Source organism: Dermacentor variabilis, chromosome 7 (assembly GCF_050947875.1).
Source record: "Dermacentor variabilis isolate Ectoservices chromosome 7, ASM5094787v1, whole genome shotgun sequence".
NCBI classification, from domain to species: domain Eukaryota; kingdom Metazoa; phylum Arthropoda; class Arachnida; order Ixodida; family Ixodidae; genus Dermacentor; species Dermacentor variabilis.
This window is the reverse complement of record NC_134574.1, coordinates 150,444,921-150,464,757: the sequence shown is the minus strand read 5'-3', so window position 1 is coordinate 150,464,757 and position 19,837 is coordinate 150,444,921. Positions and strand designations below refer to the sequence as shown.

Genomic DNA, 19,837 nt, shown 5'->3' with positions numbered 1-19,837 from the left:
GGAGGACGGGCACAGATGCTTTCAGGTCTAGCCTCTTATCCTGTCCGCCATGCAGTTTTGTAGCTTTGTGCTTCTAAGATTCATCCTTTGTAGCTTCAAGCTCCTAATACCAATGTACCTTCCTTTTGAGGAGCGTTTAGCGTCGTAACTCCACTGTTCTTTTTTGCCAGCGGTTTTCCTCGCAGGAAAGTTCGGTAGATTCAAAACTGCGTGGAAACGTCATCCGGCTGTGCAACTTTTATTGACCGCCATTCACGCCGAATCACTTCGCTTCCGAAGCGCACCCCCGCGGAGCCACTGGTGCCATAGCGTGTGACACTCGGCGTGTGAAGCGTCCTTTTCGCCAGACGGCCACGGGGTCCGCGAACTTAATGGCCCGCTGGGTGTTTTACTGCGTCACCATTCGCACGTCGCCATTCGCAGCCCCGTTCCCGTCTTCGCTCTATTGCCATCTGTATGTGCGCATCACCCCCTGCTCATTTATGCTTGCGCAAACGCTTTGTTTGTATTCATTCGTTTTTTTTTTAGCATCCCCAATACCATCCCACAATGGAGTCGACGCTATACGGTTGTTTGCTAAAGGAAACTTGCAGAGAGCGCAGGTCCCTCTGCAGAACTACTTAACGGCAGCGTTTGTTTGTTTTCTTCTTCTCTTCAGTATTTCAGCCTCTTTATATTATATGCATGCTTATATCCATAGGTCTTCGGGCGTCGTCACTGGTTCTTACCGGCGTAGTTTTTCAAGCGGTGCAGGGAAGCACATTGCGAGAGGGACACTGTGAGACAATTCCCGAAGTGATCGTTTTCCGTTGCTCGTCTCCGCAACGGTTGGCCAAAAAAAAAGGGGGGGGGGGGGGCAGGGGGCAGGTGAAGAAGGAATGGTCCAAGAGGTGCCTCTTGCTCGAAGCTGTGCGTTGAAATTCCCCGTTGTTTTTACAGCTGCGTGGAATATTGTTTAGTGGGCTACTGCTATAAATAAGGTTCAAATTTCCGAAACACTTTTTAAAATGCGGGGGGGATTGCGTGAGACGTCGCATGTTAGTGCCTTTTCGTAACAGATTGTACTTTTTTTTCTTTATATATATATATATATATATTCTTTTTCGGCGTCCAATCCGAGAGCTTTGCGGCTGAAGAAGCGGCGATGACTCCTAAACATATCTTGGCTACAGTAAGCTTCTACGAAGCAAGACTTGCAGCTGACCTGTTTTCGATTTCCTCCTAAGAAAGCTGAACTATTGAGATATAAAAGCACGAACTGGAAACTAAACTGTATTTCATTTTTTGATTAGGTCGCGCTTGTCGATCAAGCGTGCCTGATGTCAAGAGGAACCTTAAGCTCGGCCCCAACTATTCCAATACATGTATAATGCAAGAAATGCTTTTCTTCCTGACGTAAACGCTAGGCTAATTTTAATAAAATTTGCGGAATTTGAGAAACAAGTTAGACGCTAGACACTGCTGCAATTTTGATGTGTGGTTGAAATTTTTTTTACAAATATTGCCGAAAAACTTGGAGGACGCTTGAACTCCGCCATTAAAAGTGGAACGCGATAACATTCAAAGACTCCTGACAGCTTCACATGCTCCCAAGCGGCTGCAGCTAACGTAACCGTAATGTTTTCCCGGAAATAGTGGCGGCGAACGCTATGCACGAAGGCGAGCTTTCTGGTTCTTTTTTTTTCTTGCCCCGCATGGCGGGCAAGGCTGCTGCCGCGGATGCGCGGAGGCTAGTGCCATCTGGATGGTGTTGCAAGGAACCGAGTGGGGCGCGCCGCTCCTTCTAAGACAGATCTCAAAGTGCAGCTGGAAGAGGGGTCAGTGTTTTGAGTTTCCGTGTAACAGAATTACGTTTTCTCGCACATCCAAATTACAGTCCTGCGCTACCATTTCTGTAGGTCTTGTGTAAGTCATACTTTATGAATTTTCGGACGCATTTTACTTAGGGACATTCAGTTAGTTCAATAACGCCTCTGCGCCACGCGGAGGACTTGCGTGGTTCGGGGTTATTTTTCCCCTAACGGAAAAGCCGCCTACGGCGACACAGGTTTTTCTGCGACACTGGCCCTTGATGCTATGGCGTTAAAATTGGTGAGCTTGAAAATATTAGAATGACGAAATTTATAAATCCGTAACTCTACACCAAGAACAGATATCAGAGTTCTCGATATGACATCCGTCAGAACACCCAAAGCAGACAAATTTGATATATGAATTGACATCTCATGTGAATTTGTCGCAATCTTTGCGAAGGTTTCGCAAAAATGCTACTGACATATGAGAGCTGTGCTGGACAGCCATGTCTCATACATCAAATTTGATCGCTTTAGATGTACTATTAGACGCAAGTGACAATATTCCAATATTGTTTTTGATTGCCGAGTTGCAGATTTGTAAACTTAAAAGTTTTGTTTGCTAGAAATTTGCGATTTTCAACAATTTTTATAAGACAATTGATACTCTCTCGTATGACTCCTACACCTCGCCACGCCAGCTCACCTCTGCAGACTCCACCAACAAAGATGCCGCGGAGGCACGTGCAGGTCAGAGGCAAGAACAACTGGCACTGGTGTTGACATTCACCCAATTTATTTGTCTTACGCTGAGGCAGCCAGCACACCTCGAACAGCCACCTTTACTGCGGGTGTTTCAGTTTCAGTTTCAGTTTTAGTTTGTTTATTCAGACAATTGACAGCCTAAATAAAACATTCGCTATAAGGTCAGACAGTATCTTCAAGCGCGCATCAGATTTGCAAATTTTGAAACAGGGCAAAAAATTGTCCGCCACGTTGCGGCCGTTCTCAAGCGCCAGTGTTCGAGTGAAAGCGCCAGCATCCGTCGTCTGCTTCAGCTTTGCACCGGGAGCTATCACAGCAGACAACGTTTTCTCCCAGAGAAACGTCCAAGATGATTATCGCTATAAGTCTCCACCGCGCATTACGCGGGTTGCGTGGGGAGGCGCATTGGGTTGATACTTTGTGTAAATCATCTTACAACCGTATGCGTAGGCTGGCTATAAAGTACTATTCGTACAAAAATGACTCTTCTTCCAAGTCAAGACAAAACAACGATGCGTTGCCAAAGCTGACGCCGGGCGCGAGTTGTTCGTCTGTACCGAAGCGCGCGAGCACCGAACTGAGCGCGCACCCCGCCTAATTTGAATATATCGGCATCCGCTTCAAACGCGCGCTCATGGCACGGTCGGCGGTGGAACACCGGTTTCGAAGCCGAGGCCGCTGCGTTCTGACGGTTATTTCCAGGGCGCGAGTCCCGAACGCCCAGGTTACAATAGAAGCGCCTGCCGTGCGTACCCGACCCACCCCACCCTTTTCAAGCCAGCGTATTTCTTTCTCGTGATCCGGTTTCTCCCTCGTTTACAGTTCTGCTCCATGTCGAAGAGGGACGACGCGTTCAAAAACGCGTCACGGTTAATAAAGCACGGCGCGAGAAACGGATTCTTTAGGGCACAAATGCGAGCGTTCAAGCGCAAAACAGAAAACGGCTGCCTTTGCACGTGCGACGAAAATACGTGCTTGAACGAAAACGGCAAACGGTCATTGTTCAGAATTCGTGCGATTTAAGTGGTTGTCACAAAAAACAAGAGAGATACAATGAACGGCGTCATTTCCTGTTTTGTAAACTGGAAACTGTCAGACTCCTGGAGAGAAAACCATTGCACAAAAGTAAATCGTGCTCCAAAATAAACAAAGCGAGAGAGAGAGAAACAAAAAAGGGGAAAGACATAGGAGAACCCGACGCGCGTCCGGCTTGCTACCCTGCACTAGTAAAGTGCGATATAGGGATGAAGGAAGAGAGAAAACAAGTTTCCGGCACATTTGTAGGTGCACACCAAGTAAATAAACGGTTACCGAGACCTGTCGACTTGAGATTCTGCAATAACGCCTTTGTGGCTTTCTGTGCAGTCGACGCGCATGGCCATGGTCCGAGGATCTTCATTTCCAAAACTGGTCTAGACTCTAGCTGGTTCAATGCTGTCCGAAGATGTCCAGGCCGACGTCGTACCGCGGGGATAAATACACGAAATGCGTTCAGTAGTTTCTGTTGTTCCACAAGAGTTGCCAATGGACGTGTCGTGGTCCCATTCCGATGTGGAACGAATAAGTCTTTGTAAATGTCACCCGAGGACAGCGCGAGCACAAAGTCGGCTTGCACTAAAAAAAAATTTTTTTAACTTGATATCCCGCACGGCGACTCCTCGTCTTCGATTGCATCAGCGCAATCGAGATTCAATGAGCAAGAAACTAGACACACAGCTGCGCATTCTTTCGGTCTCTTCAGTGCGCTGCTTCTAAAATTAACAATGAACAATTTGGTTTACATGGGGGCTTTCTCACGAGGTACACCCACTCGATAAGATAGAGCTTTTGACCTCACCTTTGCACGACGAAATTTGAATGAATGAATGAATGAATGAATGAATGAATGAATGAATGAATGAATGAATGAATGAGTGAGTGAGTGAGTGAGTGAGTGAGTGAGTGAGTGAGTGAGTGAGTGAGTGAGTGAGTGAGTGAGTGAGTGAGTGAGTGAGTGAGTGAGTGAGTGAGTGAGTGAGTGAGTGAGTGAGTGTTATGACAAATGTCTTTTACACTGGAGCATAAATAACAGCCTATCCGCTGTCCCAATGCGGCCTCAAAAAAGAAAATACCCTGGCGAACAACGTGCGGCGTAACTCTGAGGTACTATGATTTCAGACATTTTACTCATCGCGGAATTAGGACAAACAAATTAAGTGAAATACTGCGCAGCTGTTTAATGTCACCAATGTAAGGTTAGCAAATAAAGAAAACGTGGTCTCAAGAGGCTCTGTTCTGCATGCATTTGCTCAAAATCAGTCAGCTTAACATTCTGAACCCGCCGTAGTTGCTAAGTGGCTGCTGCGTTGCGCTACTAAGCACGGGCTCGCGGGATGAAATCCCGGCCGCGGCTGCCGTATTTAGCTGCGGGTGAAATGCAAAAACACCCGTGTACCGTGCATTGGGTGCGTGTTAAAGAACCTGAGGTGGTTGAAATCAATCCGGAGTCAATCCGAAATCAATCCCCTATACGGCGCGCCACATAATCAGGTCGTGGTTTTGGCGCACGGAACCCCACAATTTCTTTAACTGTTTTTTTTTTAATTCCGTGGCACTATGAAGACTAAATTGTTGTTGAGCAGACGGCGGTTGTCGTCCTCTGCTGGGAGGCCTCCTTTCATTCAGGAAGCGTTTATTGGAACCGAGCCGTCCTGTTCACCAGGCCCACCAGCTAGCAACGTTTTTTTTTTTTTTAATCTTCCCTTAAGGCATGTTTGCACGTCGCCGAATCTGCAGACTCAAATTCGTGCATGGGCTCCGCCTTCTACGGGTCTCGAATGTTCTTTTTTTTATTCCTGCGCACTTGCATATCTCTTGTGCTTCCGACTAACCCTATAAAAGAGACAGTTCCTACACTTTCCGCTCCTTCTTCATTTCAGTGGCTACTTCTGTACCAAATGGCCGTATGGGGACAAATATTCGGCTGGCTCACTCCATCGAAACAAACCTCGTGTATATACTTTATCGGTCCTTGCAAACATTGATTGCCCGAGAAAGAAAAAAAAAATAGCGTAATAAACGCCAAATCAGACGTCCCCCCCAATTCGACCCGAGAGAGATCGCGGCAATCAGATCGCTTTGACAGACACGATCGACAGTACACGTATCCCGGTCTCTTGCTTAGTTTCTTTTTCTTTCTCCCTGCCGTTCAATCGTGCAACCGCAACGCCCGGATGGCCAAGCGCGTCGCTGCTTTGGGAAACACACATTCAGGGAACGTGCGGAGGAACATGCATTCACGCAACGGCCCAAAAGAGTATCAAGACTGCATTGCACAAGGGCAGCAGAATCGCCCACAAGCAAAGCCGGGGCCATTGCGAGCTGTCTCAACATTTTTTTTCCCCTTCCCATATCTCTTTATCCATTCCGGTCTGCGGTCGCGTGCCGAAACCATCGTGCGGGCGCTGAAGGTTTTACGAGGGCCGACGAGAGAGGGCGCTGTGCTTTATTTTACGATCATGGCGGCTTCCAGAACTGCGTCCACGTTCTCCTAATCCGCCGCACCCACCACAACCCAAAGCTATTTACCCACTGGACAGTACGATAGCACGCTGGTGCAGTTTCTGATCGAGGAATCTGCAAAGGAAAAAAAAAGTCATGTAGCTGAAAGGAATTTGTTAACTTGCCTGGAAAAAAAACGCACATAAAGACGAGAAGTGGCGGTGTTAAGCCTTGTTCGGGCCGGACGCAAAACGGTGAGCCGTAAATCAGTGCCTTATGAATTGGGGGAACAAATTTCCTGCTCCCACGGGGAAAACGCACGTTCGTTCTTTTGTTACATGTTCATGGCGCGCGCCAAACTGACAGCCTGCCAAAATTCGACGAATGTTCAGAGAGGGCGCATCGTAGAAAAGAGGGAGGAAGTGGGGAGATAAGACATTGCTTCGGTCTATGTTCTTGCTTTATCTCGTTGGATCGCGCCCTATGATGCGCTGAGAACAAACTTGGAATCGCTATGCGTGAGGATGCGAGACATTTGTCTGTTCTTCTTTGCCAGTGATGCATTTTTTTACCTTTTTTCAGCGTTTATACTTCGCAAGTCAGGAGAAAAAAGATTTGCAGAGGAACAGTACATTCTGCTAGAATGGCGCAGATAACTTGTGCCTCGATGTACCTGTTTTATGGGCCTACATTTAGCCTACGTTTCTGCTGAATGGTTTCAACTCACCTGGAAGCTTGCTTACGTCGAAGCTTTGAAGGATAGTGATAGGCAAGCCCGATACGCTTTGCGTGCACCGTCGTTGGGCGGTAGCGTGCGTATTAGAGATTCTGCAACCCGTAAATGGCTGCAGATACCTCTCTTCCCCACCCCCCGACGACACACACACATAAAAGAAAACTTTTTATCTAGGCAGGTCAAAGCTGCCCTACGTGACCGCCATTTATAGATATCTTGCGTGCTTTAAAATTTTTAAAGTCCGATTTTAAGATAGAGTGGTGGCTAGAGTGGTAGCAACGGGTAATACATCACAAGAGTGAGTGAGTGAGTGAGTGAGTGAGTGAGTGAGTGAGTGAGTGAGTGAGTGAGTGAGTGAGTGAGTGAGTGAGTGAGTGAGTGAGTGAGTGAGTGAGTGAGTGAGTGAGTGAGTGAGTGAGTGAGTGAGTGAGTGAGTGAGTGAGTGAGTGAGTGAGTGAGTGAGTGAGTGAGTGAGTGAGTGAGTGAGTGAGTGAGTGAGTGAGTGAGTGAGTGAGTGAGTGAGTGAGTGAGTGAGTGAGTGAGTGAGTGAGTGAGTGAATGAGTGAGTGAGTGAGTGAGTAGAATAGTCAATGATTCAGCTAGCGAGCGAATGATACCTATAGTGAAAGAAAGAGCGAATGAATTAGGGACTCATTGTGGGACTGAATGGTTTGACGAAACTATGTAAGAGAACAAGTAATACAATCACTGACTGAAGCAATGACTCAGAGAGAGAGAGAGAGAAAGGCAAAGGAAAGACAGGGCGGTTAACCAGAGGTTATCTCCGGTTGGCTACCCTGTACTGGGGGAGGGGCAAGGGGATGCGACTCAGAGTGAGTTAACTACGATTAAACGAGCTAGTAAGTGTTACACAGACCGAGGTCGTGACTTAATGAATGTGCGGTTCTGTCAGAGGAGTGAAAGAGTAAGCAATTCATTAAATGACTGAATCACCCAAAGCGAGTGAGTGTGACAGAGCACGAATAAAGAAGTAAATTTACGAGTCAGTGAGTGATCCATTTGTACAGTGACAGTTTGAGTGAACGAGGCAGGACGTCAACCTTTGTATTTAGCGAATTGCACCACGGTAGTTTTATCAACTACGACACCAACAGTTCAACGACCCGCAAATATAGAAGAAGAAGAAGGAGAAGAAGAGGAGGAAGAAGAAGAAGAAGAAGTTTATTATTTTCTTTATTATACAAAAGAAAGGGAAGCAAGAGCTAAAGGCATATCTCCTGACAAGGGCTCTTGCTCCAGTCAGCATTCCAAGTGGAGAAAGCGCACCTACTAGAAAGGAAGTGTGATGCGATTCTTTTGTATGTATATACAAAAATTATACAATTTATTACAAGCTAGAGCAACGTAAATAAAGAGAGTAGTTGTTTTATCGGAAATTTACAAATACAAAGCAATATTCAGGCGCGTGGTGTAAATGGACTGTAATACATAAAAATAGTGAGAACAATAGTTTTCGCCGGACATAACTCAGACAGTGATTTGAAACATATTTTTTTACACATAGTGCATTCATGCATACACTTAAGCTATTCAACACGCACAAAAAGGAATAGAAGTAAACTTTGCATGAAAACACGAAATAAAACCTCAATTTTGCGCAGTACAATATTCTAAGACTAACCTTCCAATATGTCTTTTAATTCATGTGTTCCTGAAAGTTAATTTTCCGCCGCAATACATTGAACAAAAAGGGAATTTTATAGTTTGTATGCTGTGCACCGTAATTAGTTCTAATTTTCGATGTCTCTATGGCGTTTTTCCTAAAAATTTACTTTCTACACCGCATGTACACAGGATTACTATGCAATCTATGTGCCTTCATTTATGACCTTTTGTTAACTGCAATGAAAGAAAAAGCAGTGGTGCAGTACATGCAGAAAATAATAATAATAATAGATTCAGCAAAACAATGTTCTGCTTTCGGGTTCATGCATTACGACTTTTGCTATTTCTGAATTCTTTCCGTAGACGCCATATAATTTGTCTCCCTGTGCCACAAACTACCGCTAGTAAAATGGTGTGGAGCACAGAAAAAAAAACTAATTTGAGCGTTAAGCAAAACAAAAGACAGTTAAAAAATGAGAAGAAACGAACTCGACAGTTTCTGCCAACGCACAAGTTGTGGAGAAGGCGGAATCGGGGGCGCTTTGTTAACGTCCTCGCTATCCCGGACGACCGACCTCAAATATTCAGCGGGACCGCACTTCATCGTCAGTACCCGTGTACCTCTCATCCCATGAACACCAGGCAATGGCGACTGGCCGCAATCGCATCACCAGGTGACTGCAAAATGCACAGCGTTGTTTTTCTCCTGCTACCGAGTGCCAAACGCTTTTTGGTGCGAAAGCTCCATACCGGCCTACCAACCTAGACTTCGCCTCTGTCTGTGTGGAGCCTCTTCATGCGCACGTTTCCCCACGCGTGTTTCGCGTCCACAGCTAATTCACTCCTTTTCGCACAAACGCCCGCGTGCGTAAGCGTGAAATAAACATGGAATGGGAATCGCGATCGACGTCGGAAATGTCTAAAGAAGAGATCCGTGGCGCCAAGCGCAGCGAACAACAACGAGCTCGGCGACAGAGGCAGCGGGAGTTGGCCGACGAAGACGACGTGGCCAAGCGATTTCGACTGCGCCAGCAAAGAAGACAATTCATGCCGTTCAAACGTGACAGCGAAACTGCTGAAGAGCGACGGAAGCGATTGGAGAACCACGGATGGCGCAAGCGTGCCAAGCTCGCTGCAGAAGCGATGAACAGCGATGAGGCCGGCTAGGTGGAGACGTTGCATACCAGCATCGCGAGGCCGAGGAACGTGTTTTTGACAACGGCTGCGAAGGCCATCTTTAAGCGGGACTTCACCGAAATCCCATTGCGTTCGCTTAACGTGTTTCTGTGTGTGACAGACTGTGGCACGAGAAGGACTTGGAATGCGTCACGGACCACATCTACGCAACCGATGGTTTTTGGCCTATCCCGACGCGGAATAATTCTCTCGGTTTAAGGTGTGAGGAGCGTGTCAGTCCTCGCTCGTCCAAAGTAAATTACTTTTGAACTCTGCGAACAACGGCCATAAATATGCGCCATAGCCTGCCCACCTTCCTCCACTCAACTGTACAGCGGAGCGCATGATTTCCCCTTGCATACCCTTCATGCAAGTGCGAAGGCTTCTCTACAGCGCTGGTCAGTACGGCGTGAAACCACAAAACGGTCTTTGTTCAAGTGTGCAATCCTTCTCCTGCTGTGTCCACCGAGTAACTCTGTATGTGTTAGGAAACTCAGTGTGCATCAGTATGCACATTACGTGTGCAATAAAACAACAGTTTTATTGCAATAAAACAATAAACAACAATAAAACAACAATAAACGAACTCGCGACAACTGCAAAGGATTTAATTAGCAATCGGTCAAACAACGACCTAGCAACGCCATTTTGTCGCAAGAAAATGGCTAATTCGGTCCAAGAAAATGCGCCTTCGCACGATATTCCGTGGTTGGCGCCGCCACACTGTGTATAACCTTTTTGATTACCTGGTAAATGAAGCTTTTATTTATTATTAATACATATAAACACATAAAGAGGGCTCGTTATGTAGCCCGACCTGGCACGAAACAAGAAACAAAAATGGGCTCGCGTTCCCCGACGAAGGGATTAACCTTTCCGATCGGACGTCTCCCGTGTTAATCCACGGCTCGTGCTTCTCCCCCGAGCATTTTTTAGTGCCCCGCTTGCTGGTGCGCGGGGTCATATGCAAATGAGGTAGGATTGAGAGCGACCCCTTCAGCACGTGCGCAGTGTCCCAAAGGGACGCTGGTAGTGGCGACGTTGACGTTGTTGGAAAGATAGCAACGGATTAAAAACAGAAAAAAAATCTCATTCGCGGCTCACTGAGCCTTTCCGACCAGAGGCTGAAGACGAGAAGGGCTGTGCTTTTCATCTCTCCCGTTAAAAAACCATAGAAGTACTGCCGTTGCCCTTCAACAGAAGTCGAGGGCTTTCCAGTAAAGTCCAGTAACACTCGTGCAATCAGAAAATTGCATAACAATCTGAGCTCTATGCAGGCCCAACAATAAGATAAGGCACAGCAAAAAAAAAAAAATCCCAGGGAGAGACAGCGTGTGCGACGGACCAAAGCTTCAATACGTAGTGCTTGACAATAATAACAGCAAAAAAATGAAACAAATTAAAGATGAAAGCGACAAAAGTGACATAAATTGGAAGTCATGATGACATGAAACTTGAATGAGCAAATGAACAAGCGTACCTGTTGTAGAATATACTACAATTGCCCAAACATAAACATATACGATGTGTTACGGGCGCCTAGACAACATTGCTACTTTTGTTTTATATGTATCAGCAAATAGTTCAAGTTCAGGGTAAGCGATTCGGCCACATGAATTATGATGCCAGGAATGAAAAGCCTCGCTGACCAAGAAATGCGAATGTGTCCTGCAAAACGTCAGCCTTGCTCCTTTAACTTCCATTTACTTTCTCGATATGAGTTAGGCGGAACATGTAACCAACCTATAGCGTAAAAGTTCGTTGGCCCACCTTTTCTTTACCTTAACGTATACTGCAAACGCGCATGAACGATATACAAAATCACAAAACACGAGCGATACGGATGTGACAAAATGGTTGCCGCAGTCGCACTATACCTCATAAAGTTTGTTGTCAACCTTAAGCAATTACACTGCTTAACAAACACGCCTTCTACATGCGCGGTGAAAGAGTTGTCGCATTCAAACTCCAGAGTCGTAGAGCGTGAAAGCACGTCTCCAATGATTGCAGTATTGTAAAGCTCCATTAAAATACCGACGATGCGTCCAACACGTTGCTAGACTCTTTAACCCATTTGCTGTCGTTCCACAGTTCCGCGCGAATACAGCCTCTCTCTTTCAGTCGTTTCCCTAATAATACAATCTTCCAAAACTCTCCAGGCTGGCGGTTGCCCGTAATTCGCCCCGCTGATTCGGCTTTGCAAAGCCTTTCTCTGGAGACCCATGAAGCGTTCGTCGCTCGCCGACTCGGACCGGATCGAGGGTCCAGCGAACTCTAGGGAACGAAGTGGGAATTGGACGACGGGACCGAGGCACGCGTGATGCCGGCGGAAACAGGGTCGCCACTAAAAGCTTCCCCATCTCGGCCTTTGCCCCGTCCTTCTAATTGGATTTATAGCGCAGACAGACCACCGCATTTTAACCGCGGCGTTCTCTACGCTGTAGACCTCGGTGCAGAATCCGAATTTCGTGCGTGCCTGCCTGCCGTGGTGCGATGCCGAGATGTACACTATGGCATAGGGGGATTGCGATGACGGGGTGGAAGTTCAAAGTTGGGTTGGTGTGGGGCGCCTACGCGTCGTTGACGTTCGGAGAGGTGAAACGTTGCTCTGTAGCTTAGCTGCTGCTGGCTCTTGATCTCCATTGGCCTCGGTGCAAACTGCCGCTAATGTTATTGCAGTTGGGCGTAATGAGGAACTCGTAAATACACTTGTACCGTGTTGGGTATACAGATCTGCGTTGCGGGGGAAAAGTCAGTGAGCTGCTCCGGAGGGTAACTTATAATGCAGTTAGTTTGTATGCGGACACCCGTCGTCTCTGACTCTTCACCTTCTTCCGCGGAGGGGTGACGTGCTGGACCTGGGAATCATTTAGGCATCTGAAGACTGAAAGTTAAAGGCGCATTTCTAGCGAGCGGAATAATTAAGGGTGCCTTATGGCGTCGCCGCTGAGCCAGGCATTCACAAATTGCGACCAGCGCGAAATTCGCGGCGTGATTGAGAAAATTTCCCTACGGTTGCTAATAGACGTCCCTTAAGCCTAACGAATTCCCTTTGTGCGCTACGGAAACAAACCACGCCAGCGAAGGATATGTTATCGAGCACGTTTGCGAAAAAATGAGGAACGTATGGGGAATGTGTCGACCATAAGCCTGATAAGATGACAAATTTCTCAGGGTATACTCGGACGAAAGGTATGGAGAAGCCCAAATAACTTAATTTAGGCTGCCAGCGTAAGCACAGTCATTTCAAACTGAGAGACAGGGTGGAACGGGCGCTCTTTTCTACAGCCCTTTCGGAAGTACGTTTTAGCGCAGGCGAAATAAAAGGAAAGACGAGAGAGAAATAAGGTATTCGCGGTCGCAGCACACATAGTTGACAGCGGAAGGCAGGAAAGAAAATTAATGCTTAGACAACAGTGTAACGGTGCTCCAGGAGAGAAGCTCAGTAATTATTTCTCTTTATCATTGAAAGCGAATGTTTAATGCAAAACAAACGGACGTATGCAACAAGTACTCGTGTTGTGTGGGCATACTCTTCGACACGTGACTGTGTTTGAGTGCGACTCAACAAATGACAAACCTTCTTGGTTCTCCTTAAGAGGCACCGTTTCAGGTGATGTCATCGACTGTGCCGGAGCACGTCTTGTATTTTGAAACGTTAAGTGAATTCAGTCTATGTTCGAGCCACCCACGCATCGGTACACATCCGCAGAGCGACTAGCTTCCACAAAGTTCGAGTGGACCTTGTCTGGAACTCACCGACAAGTCCACCGGAGTTTGCAACAGGTCTTCCAAATGTCTGAATTGGTATTATTATGCTCATATACACCACCCAACGCAACAAACGACTCAAGAAATAAACCTCAACTAGGCCGAATGATTCATCATCATCATCATCATCATAATCATAATCAGCATCATAATCATCATCGTCCTGTCTTATGTCCACTGCAGGACAAAGGCGATCTCCAATTACCCCTGTCCTGCGCCAAACAATTCCAGCTAGCGCCCGCGAATTTCCTAATGATTTATGCCTATCAATGCTCAACTCCGTTAGTTGTGAATTTATTTCCCCTAAGAACGTATCACTTTCTCCTTCTCTAACGCAAGAAAAAAGTAGCGTCGATTTTAAGGACCTTTGAGCAGTATTGGAATCGCATCCAATGGTGTTACCATGGTGCCTTGTGCCGGCCAGATGTCGTTGCGACGGTTTTATTTGTTGCGTGACCCGTAGGTAACCAAAACCTTCAAGAAACGCTTGGATTTGAAGTGGGCGGAAGCATCGACAGGTCAGCAGTCGAGATAAGCAATAGATGTATCGAGTATTGGTGGGAAAAACAGGGAACAGATTGATACGGCCGGATCCGTTACAGGATTGCACGGACATAACGTGCATGATCACGGACATAATATGTATAGTAACGGACATAACATGTATGATCTCGTAGCCAAAGACTAATACAGCGACCATTTGCAAAATATATTTGATGAGTAGTCAGTGCAGTAATGCAGGGAATACAGAAATTGCAGATAAAGCGAGGAGGTACGCTAACATGTCGCACAATGAATAGTAAAGAAGAAAAAGGTAACTACCAAGCGCGACCATGCATGCACACAAGTAATTTATGCTTCGTCGCACATTTCGCCATCGTCTGACCGGTAAATAATATTATCAGGTTAGCTCGCTCATTTCATCTTTATTTATGGCGAAGATGTTTATGTCTAGGCTTCCATGCAGTATTGTTTTGCGTCAACAAAACTGTCATCATCAGCAATGACTGGTACGCCCTAAGTAAGCAAGAAATGCAATCACTCAGGCTCCACCCTCTTGTAATGCAAAGGTTATATATATATATATATATATATATATATATATAGATATATATATATATATATATATATATATATATATATATATATATATATATATATGTAGTCGTCCACGCAACTGTATAAACAAATGAGTCTGCTTACCTTTGTTCAAAATTCTGTGTCGCCTCTGTACAGTGTGCTACACAGCTTCGCATGGTCATCCACTGTCGCAGAGTGGAATGGCTGATGATTCTTTATTTCCCTGTTTTTTTCACTCTCCCGAAATCTTTCAATTCCCTTTCCCCTCCCTATGCAGCTGGCATGTCAGCGGTCGCATGCACGCGAGCGAAAAATCCCTGCCTTCCAATGAGGAGTTACGCTCTGTTTCCTCAATGCGGACCACGGCCTCAAACATTGTCACCGAGCGCTGTGAATCTCGCAGGCCACATTCCTACAGTCTCCATTGCGATAAGCTATGGTAGATGGCGTCACGAACATGGAGGAGCTAAAGATCGTTTAGGTGCCTTTAGGAGGAGCACCCATTTTTCCTAGTTCACTTCGTTCGCTCGTGTGGCTGCGCGTTCTTCGGGAAATTTGTCATTATTCATTAACGCTACGAGAATGTTGGCGCTGGAGTAGTGATACGATATTGTACCAATACAAGCAAATATTTTCTTCTTGTAAGATCGTTCTCGGTCATAAAGAAACAGACACAACAGCTGCAACAATTGTCGATGGCTACGTTAGCACTTCAATGCTGCCGGCTGCTTTGAACAATAATCGTTGAAAATATCCTTGAAATCGTTAGAAACGGTCTATAATTCTTTTTCAAGAGAGTTCATATCAGCAGAGTTAGCCCAGCTGTCTTGCCTGCTGCCAGAGGGAGGTCACTGCCATCCGGCGTAGCATTTGATTAAATGCTCGCAGCGAAGAATGCCCGTTGACGAGAAAGAAACTGTATATTTCGTCTCATTTGTTCGTCGCGAAAATAAAATACAATGCTTGTCGACAGATATAGGAAAACGCGTCTGCTAGCACCATTAGTTAGCCGAGTAGCCAAACGTTCGCAGTAACGGTTACGTGCAGCAAACAGCCTTACTGCATTTTCTTTTCGAGATGAAAATACAAACGATGAAGAAAACGGAGATTTATTGCCCCACACTCGTGCTTATCGCCGTACGCTATAAGAAATTTTCGTTCCACGAAAAGATGGAAGTTGCGGACAACAGAACGAGCACAAGCAATGGAGCACTGAGTTCTTACACAGAAGACGTGCGCCTGTGGATACGAGTCCCGTGGGGAGTCATTGAACGCGCACAAAAGTGAAGCGCATGTGTTGACTGTTTTGAAGTAAGCAGGCTAAGCATACGTGGAAGAGGCGCCAAAGACAACGCAACAGTCATTGCTTAAATATAGAAAAAATGCAATGTCTATCAACGTTTTATATTTGGAGCAATACCTCCACATCCGCGTATACGAGTACATCGAAGCACGTTCTTTGAAAGAGAGTGCCGAGCACGTGACTTAAGGTGAAGCTAAGAGCAAAATTTAAGACGACTATGAAACTACAGCGCTCAAGTGGCGCGCAAGAAACCCTCACCGTCTTGACGTCATTCTGGGCGTGTGAATGTCACAGCGGTTCGGCGGGCGCATCGGAGTTCCCACCGCACACGGAAAGGCTTCGGCGAACTGTTCCGTGTTCATCAAGGGCTGGTTGCAGCGAGCCTTGAGAGACAGGTAGACCGAGTTCTGGACCCGCTTCTCGCCGTCCGCGCCACACAGAAAGAAACAAGTCGCAGCGAAGAAGCTTTGGTCTGCCGTAAAACCAGCCACGCCGTCCTTGCGTCTGGCTTCGGCAAGCGCCGAGTAGGTCAGGTAGGCAAGCTCCGTACCGGAGTTGTCGGCGAAGGATTCGGTAATGGTTCGCTCGCCAACGAACAGGTCCTGGGACATCGCGTTCGTCTGAAGAATCAGGCAGTCGATTTTGGCCAAGAACTTCTCTTTGAACTGCGGCGTGTAGAAGACGTCTGGTTCGCGAGCGTAATTTACGTCGATGTACTTCGGGTCGAACGCGTGTGTCAGTTCGTGGGCGATGACCTTGCCGAGTCCTCCGTAGTTGAACGAGTCGGGAGCCAAATCGCTCTGAAATGGTGGCAGTAGGAGTGACCCCGGCACATAGATTAGGTGATATGGCGGCAGGTAAAATGCACTCATGGTGTCTTCGGTCAGTTCCCAGTCGTCGCGGCTCGGTGAGCGGTGATCAGGGTGACTGGGTGGATAAACGCGCTTAATCTTGCTCTCGGCGACTGCTCGGTAGGAGTCCACGAGCCAATTAACGAAACTTTCTTTGTACACGCCAGGAATGTGTCTGTAGTGAACATCCACTGCTCCCCGCGAAAGAAGTCTTCTCGGTCCGCCTATGATGGCGTGAATGTCCCGAAGTCGTCGAACCGCTCCCGCCGCCGACTGCTCGTCCAGCCAGGAGAAGTTGTAGGAGATTTCTATGGCGCGCCGAATGTCGTTTGTCATATTTCGAGCGTAAGGAATTTCGCTGCCCGCTAGTATGCCAGTAAGTTGTAGTGTCAGGAGGCCGTAAGGAAGGATCTCGTTCACGTATCTTATGCAGTATTTCAGGGCCACGGGGAACGTGAAAGTCCAGTTGCCCCGTTCGTCGCGGAAGTCACAAGTGGACAGCTTGCTGGAGGCCCCGTAGGAAAGGTACCTAACTATCTTCCATCCAATGAAATTCTGCAGGTTCATAGTCCTGTCCGAATATACGGATAGAATGTCAGTGATCGAAGACAGGGCGAACTTGTCGTAGAGCAGGAAGACACTGTCCGAACCAACAGCGGCGTCGCTCGGCAAGTGTTCGTTGATGGCGTCCAGCCACCAGCCGGTACTGACGATTGAGGAGTTGTACATTGCGTCGATGTCGCCGAACTTGTGGTACTTGGGTGAGTAGTCGTAGGCCGAGTTGACCGCCGTGCTCGTGGCGTAGTCCAGCTCCAGGTTTATTATTTGCATCGCGAGTCCCGTGACATCGACGCTGCTGTTGTAGGTCCTGATGCAGGTCTGCAGCTCTTCGGGGTCGAGAATGGGCTCCATTATGAGCTGCGGGTACTTTAACTCGAACGTGTACTTGTCCCCCGCCTTCAGATGGGTGAACACCTTGAGGGCGAAGAAGACGCTGATGTCGTCCTTCAGGGTGAAGGCGACCAGTTCGCGAAATACGTCTCGCACAGCCACGTTCCTTGTCGCCGGCCAGATGAGGCCGCGTCGGTTGAGCACGTCGCTGATGGCGCCGGCGTTGTCGACGTCTCCGCTGCTCCAGACTCTCATGCACGAAGACAAGGCTAGGCCAGCCTTCTCCGCGGCGTTCTTCTGGTCGCGCGACTCCTCGACCGCGCGGAAGAGAACGAAGCGAAGTCTCTCGTTGAGAAGCGCGAACTGGTGTCGCTTTCCGGGGTATTGCTCGGACCAGCGTCCGCAAACGTGATCGTACATGTCCGAGCACGGGTCCACGCTGGCGTCGATGCTGGCCTCCAGCTCGCGCGTGAGGTCGAAGCACGTGATCGGGTGCTCGCAGTGCGGGAAGCTCGAGTCTGCGACAACGCTGATGGCGACGATTAGCGCGCAGTATGCTGTCGACGCTGCGATAAGTTTCAATCGGCTCGCGCTAGCTTGCCAGACGTGCTCGAGCAGAGTTTGTCGCCGGCCGATCGGCGTCATCCCTACGGGCGTGCTGCAGGGCACGGCAGGCAATCTGGTCCGGTGACTCTCGTCAGAGAAGTAGCTGTCTACCCAAAGCTTCCTCTGGTCTTCGAAGTCAATGCGAACAGCATCCTCGTTCGACATGAGTAACGAAGGCATTGACGCTGCGTGCGGAAACTGAGCCCCCTTTGCTCGATGCGTCTTCCTCGATGGGACAAGGGCGGGGCCAATATCATCGTCGACAATCTTTTTAGAGAGACCGCCACCCACCGGTGGAATCGTGGACGTCTTACCATAAGGCCGGCCGCTCGCCACCGTCGTCGAAGCAGCCAAGGCGAACGTCACTCCCGGCTTTGTAAGATGTGGGGGTGGTCCCTTATTCGGCCAAAGCAGAGGTGTCCATTCCTTCGACAGCTCGGACGGCGTTGGTGACCGCGATGCCGCTGACCACGTAGACGGTGACGTAGCGGAAGGGCCAAACAGCCGTCGTTGCTCGAGCAACAGAGCTGTCGACGTCATTCTTTCAACGCGCTCTCGAGGTGCCGAAATCCGGTAGCGTCTTTTCGCCGTGAGAACGTCTCGCACCGACGGGGATGATCGGCCGGGAACAGCTCTTGCTAGCGAGCCACTCCCCGGTGAATCGAGTGCGGCGCTCCTTGGTACCGGCAGTGACCTCACTCGTGGTAGCTCGGTCACTTCATTCCATGAGGGCCTTTCCTCAGCGAAGTCGTCCATCGCGTCTGCTTTGAGAAAAACAAATGTTGAGGAGCGTCAACGCTGCTCGACCGATCGTATGAAGATATTCTTCTTTCTCTTCTTCTTCTGCCGAGCGCAATTACCACGCGTCCGAATTTGGTTTGCTTATTTTTTCTTCTTCACTACTGCCTCATACTCACTGCGAAGGATGGCGTACAAAAACAATATTCCCAATTAGTGGTTCAGAAATTTTGATGCTGGGAATACTTTGTGTGTGTTTCTCTTAAAACGTAGACAGGACTTTAGGCAAAATGATAACAAGAGCTTGGTGGCGCAATCCACCGTCCGGTTTCGAAGGGGAGCTCATAGCATTCGTCCATCCATTCGGATCGACCAGGATTCGCAGGGAGAGCAGACGGAGGTCAGAACGACTCGGAGGAGCTGGTGCGGAAGCATCGCATAGCAGCTGCTCTAACGAGAGCTTAACATTCTAACGGAAGGGCTCTTACTTGTATAACTTTGACTGGATGGATGAACGACAGTACATGTATGAAACGGCCGTGCCTTCCTGAACCACCATCGACTACAATAAGGAACAAGTTACTTAACCAAAATAATTGGTGCCGAAACCACGATACCCTTTTTCCTGTTTGCGTTCTTGTTCCTGTGGAATCAACACGTGGCTCATACTGCGACGGTCATTGGATGCACTGGGGGTAAATAACACGGCAGAGAACTAAGGAAAAAAGGGGGAAAAGAGAGAAGCAAAAAAAGACACCTCGTACGACAGAAGCGTAACTCCTTCTTCTTTATTATTATTGTAATAAGAACATAAATATTAATACTATATACTACATAATTAACTCTTTGTAATTGTTATTAGCTGCCCTCGTATGCTCAGTGTCTATTTCCTGACCGAAACCGCTTTAAACGAAATTAGAGTTACTGCATCCCCCCCCCCCCTTGGGAAGCTGAGTTCTGCGTGAGTACGCGATCTTGAGTGTCGAAGCATCGAAGATATGCAGGGAAGCGACTCCTCTAG

At 47.7% G+C, this 19,837-nt stretch overlaps 1 protein-coding gene across 1 annotated transcript; it reads right to left on the bottom strand.

Moving 5' to 3' along the window:
- Positions 1-15,551: 15,551 nt before the first annotated feature.
- On the bottom strand, positions 15,552-18,826 carry LOC142587210 (endothelin-converting enzyme 1-like). The gene has a single exon (XM_075698081.1). It carries the CDS (start codon positions 18,616-18,618, stop codon positions 15,985-15,987), a length of 2,634 nt encoding a protein of 877 aa, XP_075554196.1. The 5' UTR covers positions 18,619-18,826; the 3' UTR covers positions 15,552-15,984.
- Between the last annotated feature and the right edge of the window lie 1,011 nt (positions 18,827-19,837).